The sequence below is a fragment of the Xiphophorus hellerii genome, chromosome 20 (genome assembly GCF_003331165.1).
Source record: "Xiphophorus hellerii strain 12219 chromosome 20, Xiphophorus_hellerii-4.1, whole genome shotgun sequence".
Taxonomy (NCBI): Eukaryota; Metazoa; Chordata; class Actinopteri; order Cyprinodontiformes; family Poeciliidae; genus Xiphophorus; species Xiphophorus hellerii.
Genome location: NC_045691.1, coordinates 13228502 through 13241253, shown reverse-complemented (window position 1 = coordinate 13241253; position 12752 = coordinate 13228502). Strand labels below are relative to the sequence as shown.

Below are 12752 nucleotides of genomic sequence, written 5' to 3'. Positions count from 1 at the left end.
TGTAAAGTATATAACCACAAGGTTGACCAAGAATTACTAAGGTTCCAAAGAAAGACTTTGTGTGGATGCTTTGAACCTTTTATTAAATATTAGCTGGTTAAACTGGTTATTTGCCATGTAGTTCATGCTAAATTAGTGTAAAATCAAATTCAGTTGTGAGATGTATTACAAAATCCTGCTGACGCAAACATTTCAAAGTATCAGTGGAACCACAATAATTTATAATAATCAGGGTTGCAGGAGGCAGGTTCCTCCAGTCATGATGAAAAGTAAACACTTTAATTGTTAGATGTGTTTCTGCTGTCAATGTTTTCAATAAGTGCACTAAAGAAGGAAAGCAAATAATTCTGCTTTGTGTGCATTTATTTTAATGACGTGATAAGAGCCACCAGAATAAAACTGATAAGTGTTACAATGGCAGAAAAATGTTTGGCATACTTTAACATTTCTGAAGCATTTGTCATGGGAGAGGATTCAACCTTACAAGTTTGAGTCAGAATGTGACTAATGATCCTCATAACTGTTGATGGCAAAGCCTGAAGCAAACAAAGGCAATAATTACTTTAAGAACTTTGACTGGTACAACTCTGTTTATATTGCTATTCAAATATTTCCCATCTATCTGCTTTTTGTTACATGAAAAACCAGTACAATAAGACTTTCTTCTTTATTTGCTGACTACAATAATGACATTGCTAGAGGTCAGCTGGGGTCATTATGAGTTTGCCTTTTTAACAGAAGTAGCAGGTGATGTGGCATTTCTTAAGGAATAATCAGTTCGACTTCCAAACCATCTTAATGGAACGCCTCAATCAGACCATATTTCATATCTTTTATGACAATTTAATAGGCAATCAGTATGAACAAGTCCTGATATGAATAATCTCAGAACAACTGAGATCATTTGCTTTATGTCTTTCATGATGTCAATAGCATGTGCATGTGGAAGCTTCTTTTAGCAAGGGTAGATTAAACCTCGCTAAGTCAAAATTACAGCAACATAATAGAAAAACCGACCATGACATGATGTACTATTAGGGAGTTTTACAACTTTTATGGGAACGTTTGATACGTTATTTTAATATATAAATGATATGGTCTCAAACCATTCAAAAGAAAGGTTATGAAAACATATTTTATACTCTCTGATTTGTGGTGCCTGATTTTCTACTTTATTTTGTTGTTTTTCCTGACGAATGCCCAGAATACAATCCTAAATACCAGATGGGTGGAGGAATAGCCACAGAGGCAAACATGTTGCAGTTTTAATTGAAGCTTACAATATATTTTATTTTATTGGATATAGATGGTTTTTTGTTGGTCCCCCCCTCACCCAATTAAAAACCCTGAGGTCTTTTATGTGAGCCGCTCCACCTCCCTGGCTCTTCATCTTATGAACTTAAAGTTCAAGCACTAAAAGCTACAATTTATGTGATGTATTTAATTATTTATTCATCAAAGCAAAGCAAACAACTGAAGTGTAAATTGACATAAGTACAATAATCAATGTGGACTTTTCCCACACATTTTATGATACACAAGGAAACACTCACCTGTCTTAATGTGAGTATGCAAAACAACTGATTCCATTTCAAAGTTTCACTGCACATCTATTAGGAAACCAATTCAGTTTATCGTGGTAAGTAACATTTTATGCATTTGTCCTGTTATTGAGGTGGAATAAAGAATTTAGTTCCTACTGAAAAATGAATTAATCACAGCTGAAGGACTAATAGCCAGAGTATAAACATGAATGGGTGGCTATAGAAGAAGTTAATAAGAAAAGCAATTGCAAAGGAAATAAGATGCACATGCGTTGAAATGTATCTTATGTGCAGCGTGATTGAGAAAATTCAGAGTAATTCTGGGCAATGAAACCTCGAGACCAAACTGATTGTCCCTCCAAGTGTATTTTGCAAACTTGTGTCACTTCTGATTTACGCAGAGGCGATGACCTTTTACCCCCACTGTGACCAGGAGAGACCTTTCATCAGGAATGCTGTAAAGAACCTAATATGACGGGGGGTGGGATCGCATGCAGAGTCAGCACAATTATGAGAGATTAGGGTGCTGTGCAGGATGCAGTGGCAGGTAGCAGGGCAGGGATGTATACCCCACCCTGTGTTGGGAACGCATGCCTTCTAATTAGAGACGCGTTTCCTTCAAAGGCTCAGAGCCGCTCTCTCATGACTTAACGTAATTATCTCAGAGAAATAACAGAGCTGGGTTTTCATTTGAAATTGTGATTGAATATGTGAACCCAACGTAAACATGGTGAATTATTATTCACCTCAATATTATGGCAAAAATGATGGAGTATTAGTCATTATATTTTCAAGATATATTGTTCTTAAACAAGCAAATATTTTTAATAGTGCCTTACACTCACGTGGTCTGACTTGTTCTGAATTGTTCCAGTTAGATCAAGAAATTGTAACTTTCTTTTTGTAAACGATAGACCAATAGAAAATACATAATCTAATGTATTTAAAAGTGTGAGGTGCAGACATCTTTGGTCCCCTTTACTAAAAACAACTAAATAGAGATCTTATGAAACAAATTCCCTTGACTTAATTTAATCATGGTGGTGGCAGAATCATTCTGTGGGAATAATTGTAATCAGCAGGGAAAGGAGATCTTGTCAGAGTTGATGGGAGGATGGATAGAGCACGAAAACACTTTAAATGCAGCTAGACACTTCAGACTGGAACGGAGGTTGACATTCAAGCAGGACAACTTCAGTTGTATTGCAGGTAAAGGTGGTTCAACAAAGTACTGAATCAGAAGCTAACAGCAAATGTCTCACTTTCAGATATACTGAATCCCATTTGTAAACTCTGCATCCTTTTCCTTGTATTCCACACTATTTTGCATTGGTGCATCAACACTGAGCAAATATGGCAGGTAATCATGCCAAACATACACCACATTTTTGAGCAAGTAGCTTTTTCCCCACACAAAAAATAATCCTTTCAGACTATCGAACCATTTTTTCCAGACAAAAAATAAAATCATTAAGTTCTGCCTTTGAGCAAAATGGTGTTTTTTTTTCTTTCATTTTTGAGGTTTAAGTAAAAAGATTAGGAAAAAAAGGAAATGATGGTGTAAACAAATAAAGAAAACGAGACTAAAGTTTTGGACCACAAAGTGAAGAATGTGTGAGAAAACCTCACACCAAGAAAACCAAAAACCTCCTCCGGCTGTGCTCTGCAGAGCCTTCATGTTTAGAGTTTCACTTGTTTCAGCTTATTGGGGAGCAACACTGTGCCTCCATAATAACAGTCCTCAATTACAGGATTTAAGTTTTAAATGAAGACAAAAAAAAGTTACTGCGCCCAAAAGCAATGTAAAGTAATTTACTTCAAGGGGTAATATTGGCCATGAAAATGTTGCTCAAAGAGACTGTTTTTGTTTTCCTCCCTCTATACTTGTGTGGTTTCTCTGCTTTTCTGCTTTTCTTTGTAAAGTGTAAAAGCAGACTTCCACCTTTAACCAGCTGTTTTTTAGCTAAAGCCTGTTAAAGCCATCATGAAGCAAACCTGGAAATGATCATCTGCATAAGGCTTTTTGCTCATCATGCTGCGGACATTTACAATCCTATTACAAGGCATTAACGACTTTATAGCTAAATTATGAGCATATAAAAAATGTGGTAGTAATAGAAACCTGATGTTCAGCAGTATTTGACCTGTCGGAGAAGGATGAACACACCAGCCATGGATGACAAATTACAGCAGCTGGGTTTTCTTACTACCTCAGATTGTCATGGTTTTACTGTCCTTCAGGTTTGCACTAAATAAAATAACAGATTTTCATGTGAGTTATGAGCCTGCTGTTGCAACTGCTTACAATATTTACTTTTGATGAGTAACTGATTGAGATGACGGAACAAAATAAGGATTGATATTCCAGGAAACTTTGACCAAGTGACACCAATAAAAACCTCAAAAGTTGTGAAACAATAACTAAAACCATCATCTAACAAGTTTATTTTGGCTTGCAGAAGTATTCATATCCCACTTTCCTTCCCCTATTTTATCATGTTCTAAAGTCACTAATGTATTTTATTGAGATTACGGTAAATATAAAATTAAAAAAATAATAATTTTTTTTTACAAGAAGAAAAAAACATTTGGTATTTGTGTACTGTTCCATTTTACTCTGAGACCCTTTCATGAAATCCATTACAATCAATTACCTGTAAAGGTTTTATAATGAGTTAGCAGACTTGTAGTAATATGTATAAATGAATGGGCAATCATTAAAGTAAAACCAAAGAAACTGCAAACGGATTGAGACCGTGGCAGGATACCCAAATGTACTGCCACGTCTACAATGAGCTCAAATGTGTTAATGTCTCCAACTGACCCAAAGTCCAGACATTAAGACAACAAAGAATCTCTCTCAATGCTTAAAAGAAACTCTTTAGAAATGTTCTCTGTCCAATCCGAATGAGCTTGTGCCATTTTCAAAAGATGAATTGCAAAATGTTTGGAAAGAGAAGACTCTAGTTTCAGGTTTATGAGCTAATAATCTAATGAAGGATCCTCACTAACTGAACCTGAAACTATTTGAAGATGCAACTTAAAAAGCTGACTTTGAAATAAGTCTTAACTGAAGTTCTTCATGCAAACTTGTCTCCATCTCATTCATTTAATGCAAGAGTCGGAAGTCAGGAACTTTATGGGAATGAAATGGGACCCCTTTTTATAACAGCCAAAAAAGTAGATTATTTATATGTCGATTAAAGTGTAAAGTTGCAGAACTAAGTTTTTTATTCACTCTTTAAATTAAGATGATTTTGATTTAAGTCTATGAATATCAAAGGTTATGTACAAATAAATTCAGTCCAGTTCTTTTGACTCATCCAACTTTCCAACCAGTAATAAAGAGAACAAAGACAAACATAAAAATGCAACAAGTTATTAAAGTCAAACCTGAAAAGCACAAGTCATTTATTATATAGGAAATTATGAACAAGATTGACTTTGGTATTATTCCTATTTCTATTTTTCAGGTGAATGTAGTCTATGTTTGCTTTCTTTGAGAGACTTGCATGTGAAAATAAACATCTGGAATAAGAATTTGCATTAAAAGGCAGAGGGAGTGCTTTCTTTGTCTGCTCAAGTCACTTACACACCAGATTAAGATCATCCTACAGCACGCAGAACCTCCAAGACCTGTTTGAACATGGCTGGATTGCAGAACATTGAAAAACCATCTTCAGTGTAAAGACCAAATTGACATTGCTGTGGAATTTAACACATAATTCCCCACAGACTATTGGTCAGCACATTATAGATCAAACTACATTCTGACCCAACCCTTGCATGATTCTCTTGGAATCACTTCAGGATGTAACCAAGAAGCTGAGCAAACCAAACCAAACCACACTCCTCTGAAACAAACAATATGTCAGCAAAAGGATGTTTAATAGACTTTGTGATAATCTGCAGATGTTCACTAAATAAAAGATTCTTTCTCGTCTACCTTCAGCTACAGTGTAGAGGAAAAAACAACACTGTCTCTTAAAAAATCTTATCAGTATGAGAGGGGAAAAAATAGGTTTCTGTAAAGAGCTTTGCCCAACACAAGGTTTGCAATGTTTCTGTGCTCTGCGTGAATATCTTGGCAGGTGCTTTCAAAAGCAGTGGGTGCGCCAACATAAACAGTGCCTTGGTGACAGATAATTCTGCATTTCTGTTACACACTTACTGGCCACTTTTTTAGGTACACCTCTTCAACTGGTTAAGCAATAAAAGCAAATGAGTGAAACACATGGCATTAACTCAATTAGATATTTTGTAGTTCAAAAAGATCACTACAATAAGGGATAAAAGGATCTAAGTTACCTAAGTGAATGTGGCATGATTTTAAGTGCCAGATGGGCTAATGTAAATAAAAAAATTTTTTAAAAACTGTGCGTTACAGGGATTCACAAACACTTTGCACACTTAGAGAATGGTACACTGAGTAGTTTGGTGTAAAAAAGGCCTTGATGTTCAGGGGAGAATGGGTGGGGTGATTTAATATGATAGAAATGAAACAATAGTTCAAATATCCACTCAAGATATGTGTAATAAAAGGCCTGAATGCATTGCCAATTGAACCTTGAAGCAGATTGGCTACTGTGGCAGAATACTAACCAATTGAAAAAACAGATGGCCCAATGAAAATCAATTTCAGGTGCAACATTGAGATGACAGGGTCAGAATTTGGCCTCAACATGAAAGCATGGATACATCCTGCCTCAGGCTGCTGGTAACCATCTAGTTTGAGAATCTCACAAACATCTGATGGTTAATGTTTCCCTCAACTAATCGTAAGTAGCTCCGCTCTTTAAAGCCAAGTTATAAAACTCTCAAATTTTACATTTTTTAAAAATAGTTGCAAAATTATCAAAGTTAGTGTGTAGCTAATGCTAAGCTAATCTTGAACTCTATGACCGAAGATGGTTTATCCTCAAAAAATCTCCATGAATTATGGGATTTATCGTGTGAAATAAAAAAGTCAGACTCTGTGCTACAGAGTTAAGGCACAATAACTGAAAAAAACAAAAAAGTAATTATTGTCTTATGCATCATTGCAGCGCATTGCTGGAAGAAAGCAAAACACATGAGAGTTTCAGACAACTATTGTGTGCAGGAGACTAATTAACCCCTTTGACTGGTGTAAACACACCCCAGCTGTTATGCATGAACATGGACTAACCACATCAAATGGGTTGCGATGGGATATTACTACATGCAACTGGGGCGGAATTTCAGAGAACGCCTTAAGAGCTTAAGTGATGAGTGAATGTTTGACTGCAAACATTCGTGCTCAACCACTGCGGCTTCAGGTTTTACTTAACCATGACAGCAGATGAACAAGGAGGGACTGACAGTTGTGTAAAGCACAGAGACCGCAACTGGAATAAACTGGCATCAGGGGACGATGAGCATGCTAACATCTGTACGTCTGCCAAAGTGATTGAGCCGCAGGACTTCAGAAAGTAAAAGTAGCAGTAAAATTAGATGTCTATGACCGCAAAATTGATCTTCATAAATATTGAACCACAAATTCGATCCAGGACAAAGACATATAAAAACAGTTATCTATCAAAGAGGTGTGGCTTTAGCCATTTTACACTCGACCTGCTTCTCTTAGCCTCATCCTAATAACTCTTTACTATGACCTGTATTTGGCACATGCAGAGCCAAAAAAAAGCAGCAGCTGTGGTTTATTTTTACGAAGACTGAACTCTTGTCACAAGTGTTGCCGCTCCACTAGCATAGTCTGGGCCTAATTAGAGGGCAATAAAAGGTTCCAGTACTGAAAGGATCAAGGTGCGGGGGGTTCTTTTGCACTGATCAACATTAAGGGCACCATCATTGATATATCAGACTGTAGAAGAACTATGTTAGACCCACATTTGCAGGAAGGCCGGGAGTCATGATGGCTGCGTGGATATCACTCAAAAGGCAGATTGGAATCAAAGTAATGGACCTTACATTACTTTACAAAGAGCTGCTGATTTAACATCAAAAACCAGGAAACTGAGTCCCAGATTTCAGCACTACACCAACTTTCTGTCTTCCTATCCGTACAATCCCAGGTTTGCTGCTTTTATAGCTTTTAAGAGGTAAAGTAGCTGCCAGTAGATGCAAAATGATTGTTTGTGATTAAATTAATCTGGAAAGATGACTACCTCTAATAAAATAGAAATTTTGGGAGTTTAATGGTTTGGATAGTCATGGTCCTGTGTGTTTCCACAATGTTAACCCATTGTCAACAAGAAGAGACATCAGCAAATATCTTAGAAGCAACTCTTCCCAGTCTTTTAAGCATGTGATCCTTAAAAGAAAATGGCAAAAACTGGAGCCTACAGCACATTTTCACAATGAGAACAGGGACATTTCCCCTCTTTGTGGAACCTTTTAAATGACCATCTACCGGACAAAACGTCCCCATCTAAAAGAAGGCAATAAACAGATTCCTACACCGGAATAGATGAAAATCAAAAGAATCAAAGATTTGCAATAACCCAGTTAAAGTCCAGTACTTGAATGCTGATTTGAATGCTGTGGTTGGCCGCCCTTGAAAGAACTGTGCAGAGATGAATGTATGGAAACCACAATAAACTGAATGGACCAAAGTTCCTCCACAACAACTTGAGAGACTTAAAGAAAAAGACCATTTAAAGTTATTGCTGTTCTATAAATTGCTTTGCAAGTGGCTGAATCATAAAGTACAATAATGTACTTAGTTTCTCCCAGCACTATTGCAAGCCATAGAAACGTTTTTGTACAAGTGAGGAAAGATGCAGTTGTATGTTTTGGTGTAAACATTTTGCAAATGTTGAGATTAATTTGATGAGGATAATACAATATTATACTATACTATACTATACTATACTATACTATACTATACTATACTATACTATACTATACTATACTATACTATACTAAATGCATTCACAATTACAAGCAAAGTGAAAGGTGTATCACACAATAATTGTAATTGTAACACATTGAATCTTTTTCTACTTGTTTCAATTGACGGCCCCAAGACTTTAGTACACTATACCGTGTTTAACAGTTGTAATCAGGAAAATTAACCATCAAAGCTAGGGGTTGCAAAAAAAAGGGTTAAAATTTAGGTCCATGAACGGCAGCATTTTGCATCCACTTTTATCATTCTGTACTGAAAATACATTGTGTATGAAGAAAATGCTCTTAAAGATGATCAACATCTTATGGTGAGATCAGTAGTGTGTGTTTCCACAAATCCTCTGCTTACTATTAAGTCTTTCATTTAAGCTATGTAACAGGTATTACCAGGAGGGGGAGAGGAATCACAGCTGAAAAAGTTGGTGAATTAGGACGACAGAGTTCATAGTCAGCTTATAGCATTTCAACAAAAAGAGTCTTTACGTTCCTCTAATACTGTGATGTTCCACTGTCTACTTTGAGGCTGATCTGCATATTTCTGCTTAAAAAAAAAAGAAAGAAAGTTGACACTACAAGGAATTTCCTGTCATGTGGAGTTATCTGAAAAACAGCAAAATCTTCCACTGTTTAACTTCAGCTGTGTAAGCTCAACAATGGAGTTGCTGATAAAATGCTTGTTTTTCTGGTGGGGAAGCCAACTGCTGATGGGAAGATTCCTTTCAACACCTAAACAATCCAGTAGCTGCAAAGGATCATGATTCCAGATGCAGATAATGTCTGCTGATCACTCTGAATGCTTGTCTGAAAAGTTTTCATGAGGCCCAAGAATGCTAGCTTCTTTTTGCAATCCTTTGAGTTAATATTAAAAAGTAAACAGTCTTCCAAAGGTGTTCATACCCACAAACATGTGAATAATCACAAGCTTCAATAAAAATTACATATATTTTATGTGAGACCAGCATAATTGCTAAATGGAAGAAACAAAAAAAATCTTACATTGTTTTTACACGTTTTAATTTTTACTAATAATAGTCAGAAAGTGGGTGATCTATTCAGTCTATCAGAGTCAATAATAGAATTACTTTTGTAGGAAACTGTATATGAATATATGAATATGAGACTGAACACAGAAATCTCATTCCCCTTTGCAAAGACGTTTAAACTCAGACTGCATAGATAACACCTTTCAGTATTAACTTTCAAGTTTGACCACAAGTTTTCAATCGGATAGTAATCTGGACTTTCACTGGGCCTTTCCAAAGTTGCAGGATAGCAGCTCTTGAGCATCAGAGATTATTATAGGTCTGGCAGCATGCTTTCATCCCTTTCCTGATGCAAAGCATGCTGCCATCTCTAGACTCTAAAATAGAAAGCTTTTTTATCATCACACACATCAGATCTCATGACAATTGAAGCACAATCTTTTAATAATTGCCTTTGCCATTTCTATTAGTTCTCACCAACTCTTTCTCCCTACTAAAAGGAAAGCATTAACAACTTATTTTTTATACTTACTATGTTTCCTGAATTGTTTTTAGAAAACTTCAAATGTGATATCTTATGGCTCGCTGTCAAAAATGACTTTCTTTTTGCCACCCTATTATAAAGAGCTGACTAGTGGAATGAATCAATAGTTCTCTCAACAGATTCTCCCAATTGAGCTGTGGATGTCTGCAGCTCCTCCAGGATTTATCAACGAGCTCTTGAATGCTTCTCTGGCTAAAGCTCTTAATGCCAATCTGTCACATCAGCTGATCATATCATGGTTTGTTGGATGTGAAGCTGTCCCGTGCATTTTCCATTGTGGACATTGGATAACCAGAGCGATCTAAAGTTCTAAGAATTCTGCTTCTCTGCAACTTTGAGTTGGTCTGCCACAAAACACTCTGAAATGTGTGGTTGCAAATTACAAAATGAAGAGGTAGCATGAGCTCTTAATATGAATGTCTACTTACCGTATTGACAGCGTGGCCCATTGAATCCTGCAGGACATTCGCAGAGTTGGTTAGATCCTTCCCGACACTGGCCCCCATTGAAGCAGACTCCATAGCTACACAACGCTGCGTGAGCACGTGTGGACAGATAAGGTGAAAGAGGAGACGAGAGAGAAATGTTTGAGTGAAGCGAAGACACCTGGCTGTTTTCATGATACGCCAACATCTGTGCCTTCAAACGCTGACCGCTTTCTAACAGAGACTTATCAGCCAGTTAATTCCTGTCTTAGAAGAAACCTGGACTCTTTTCTGTTCACACTAACCAATGTAGAAAGAATTCATCTCTTGGCTTTTAGGGTAAAAACAGACGTCTGCCACACGAAGAGGCTTGTTAACATTTAAAACGATCAGATTTAGACATGATTGACTGTAACAGCTTAAAACCTGCTTACAGTTGCTGTCTTATTTATTCAACCAAGGTCAAAAACATGCATACATTGTTAAAATATATATAAATAAATGTCCTTTAAAAAACAATAAATCTGTAGTTAAGATTAAGCTGGGTTTATTCATTTTAAACATGGCCCACAAATTGTCAGTATGTAAAATTATACATAAATCGTTGTCTTGTTAAAACATCTACCTAAGTCCAGGTATCGAACATTTGATCCAAGCTGTCACTTTCAGATAAAAGGAAATTGGTTAGATGTTCATGGACAGCCTAGAAAACCTCCAAGGTTCAAGCCTGCCATGAACTGTGCTCAGTTAGGTTTTACATAACCAAAGACTGCATGGGTGGGAGAGTAGCACCTGCTCTAAAACTGACATTTAAGCACCACTGAAATTTTCAGCTGCCCACATTGACAAGCAAATTGCCTTCTGGAGAAAAGCTTTATGCCTCTGATTTGGTCGGAATGGCAAGAAGCATGTTTTGAGGAAGCAAAGTGATCCTCCCTACCATGGAGGTAGCATGATGGTGGTAGCATCATGTTGAGGGTGTGTTTCACTGCCAGAGGTGCTGGTGAACTGCATAATGTGGGTAGAATAATGTTGAATGATCTGAAATGCACACAAGAACTGACTCTAGAATGGATAAACCAGAAACTAAACTTCTGGCATGGCCCGGACTTCAACCTTATTGATTTATGTCTTTAAAAAATTATGGACTTCGTTTAAAAACAGTCTGTCCAAAGAAACCAGCCAATTTGAAGGAAGTCCAGTATTTTCTGATGATGGGTCAAATAAAAAGCCAGAATTATGTCTGAAGCTAGTTTATGTCTACAAAAAGTGTTTGGATTGTCTGCAACTTCAGGGTGATTCAGACAAATATTAGCTCAGGCATCTGCATATACTTGAGAATATATGCATAATTTTGACTTGGATCTAAAAACTTCTCAGTAGTTTCAAACTTTCTTGTTTTTAAAAATAATTGAAGACATTGTATTATAACTCCACCGTGAAAATAAGCATGGTTCAAATAAATCCCCAAATGCCTAAATTATTACCACATTCTTGTCGTTTGTTACAAATCAGTGTAATCAGTCCTCACCACAATGACTGATTAACTACAACCGTGACTGAGTGAATTATATGGTAAAAATCTTACTGCTGCAGGGTAGGTACAGCTCAACCGTCCGTCTCATGGAACAAGGGAACCTGTCTCCATAAATCTCCAAGGGTTGTCCATGTTGGTTTAAATGGGAAATTTAAAGAATCTAAGGCAGATCAAAGCTGAGAGGCTCTATGTGAATTTTCCTCAGGGGTGTTATACTTTCCCATTTCATAAATCTTTATAACTCATTAGACATGACAGCCTGTTTGCATAATACATTTGTTCTTGAGTCTGCCTCCATACATAGGGAGGATTTATGTTGCATCTCTTCCATCCCATCCTTGCTATTCCCACCTGTGAACATTTATTGGAAAGAAGTGGCAAAGTCAATTTATTTATTGGGAGTGAGGATGGAAATCTGTTCTTTGATGATACTTAGAGAGTTGGTAGAAAGTCACCTTAAATAACCTTCATCTGCCAGATGTATTTCTGTTCATGATCTCTAATCAGATGCAGGATGGGTAATCATTTTACTGGGCACTGCCTGTTCTAATCCCATTTTACTGGCCTTGTATGGTCTGAGGGAAGGCATCAGATTTCTAAGTTCTCTTTGAATAAACTCAGTGAGATTAGTTTGCGCTTTGCTTTTCACACAGACAGAATAAAAACTCATTATTTAATCAATGCTGTCTCATGCCCTCAGGCAACATCCTGATTGCAGTAGACTCAATGTTTCCACTGATCTGTCCAAATGTGGAACAAGCATCTACAGAAAAAGCTACATGAAATGGACCCAATGAGACTAATTTTTTATTGCCAATTGAGCGGAATTTC

The 12752-nt window shown here is 36.8% G+C and overlaps 1 protein-coding gene across 1 annotated transcript in view; it reads right to left on the bottom strand.

Annotated features, from left to right (window-relative positions):
* Positions 1-12752, bottom strand: part of megf6b (multiple EGF-like-domains 6b) — a 64194-nt gene that overhangs the window by 39109 nt on the left and 12333 nt on the right. Inside the window, 1 exon segment of the mRNA XM_032548369.1 lies at positions 10388-10492. Within this exon segment, the coding sequence (XP_032404260.1) occupies positions 10388-10492 (105 nt within the window).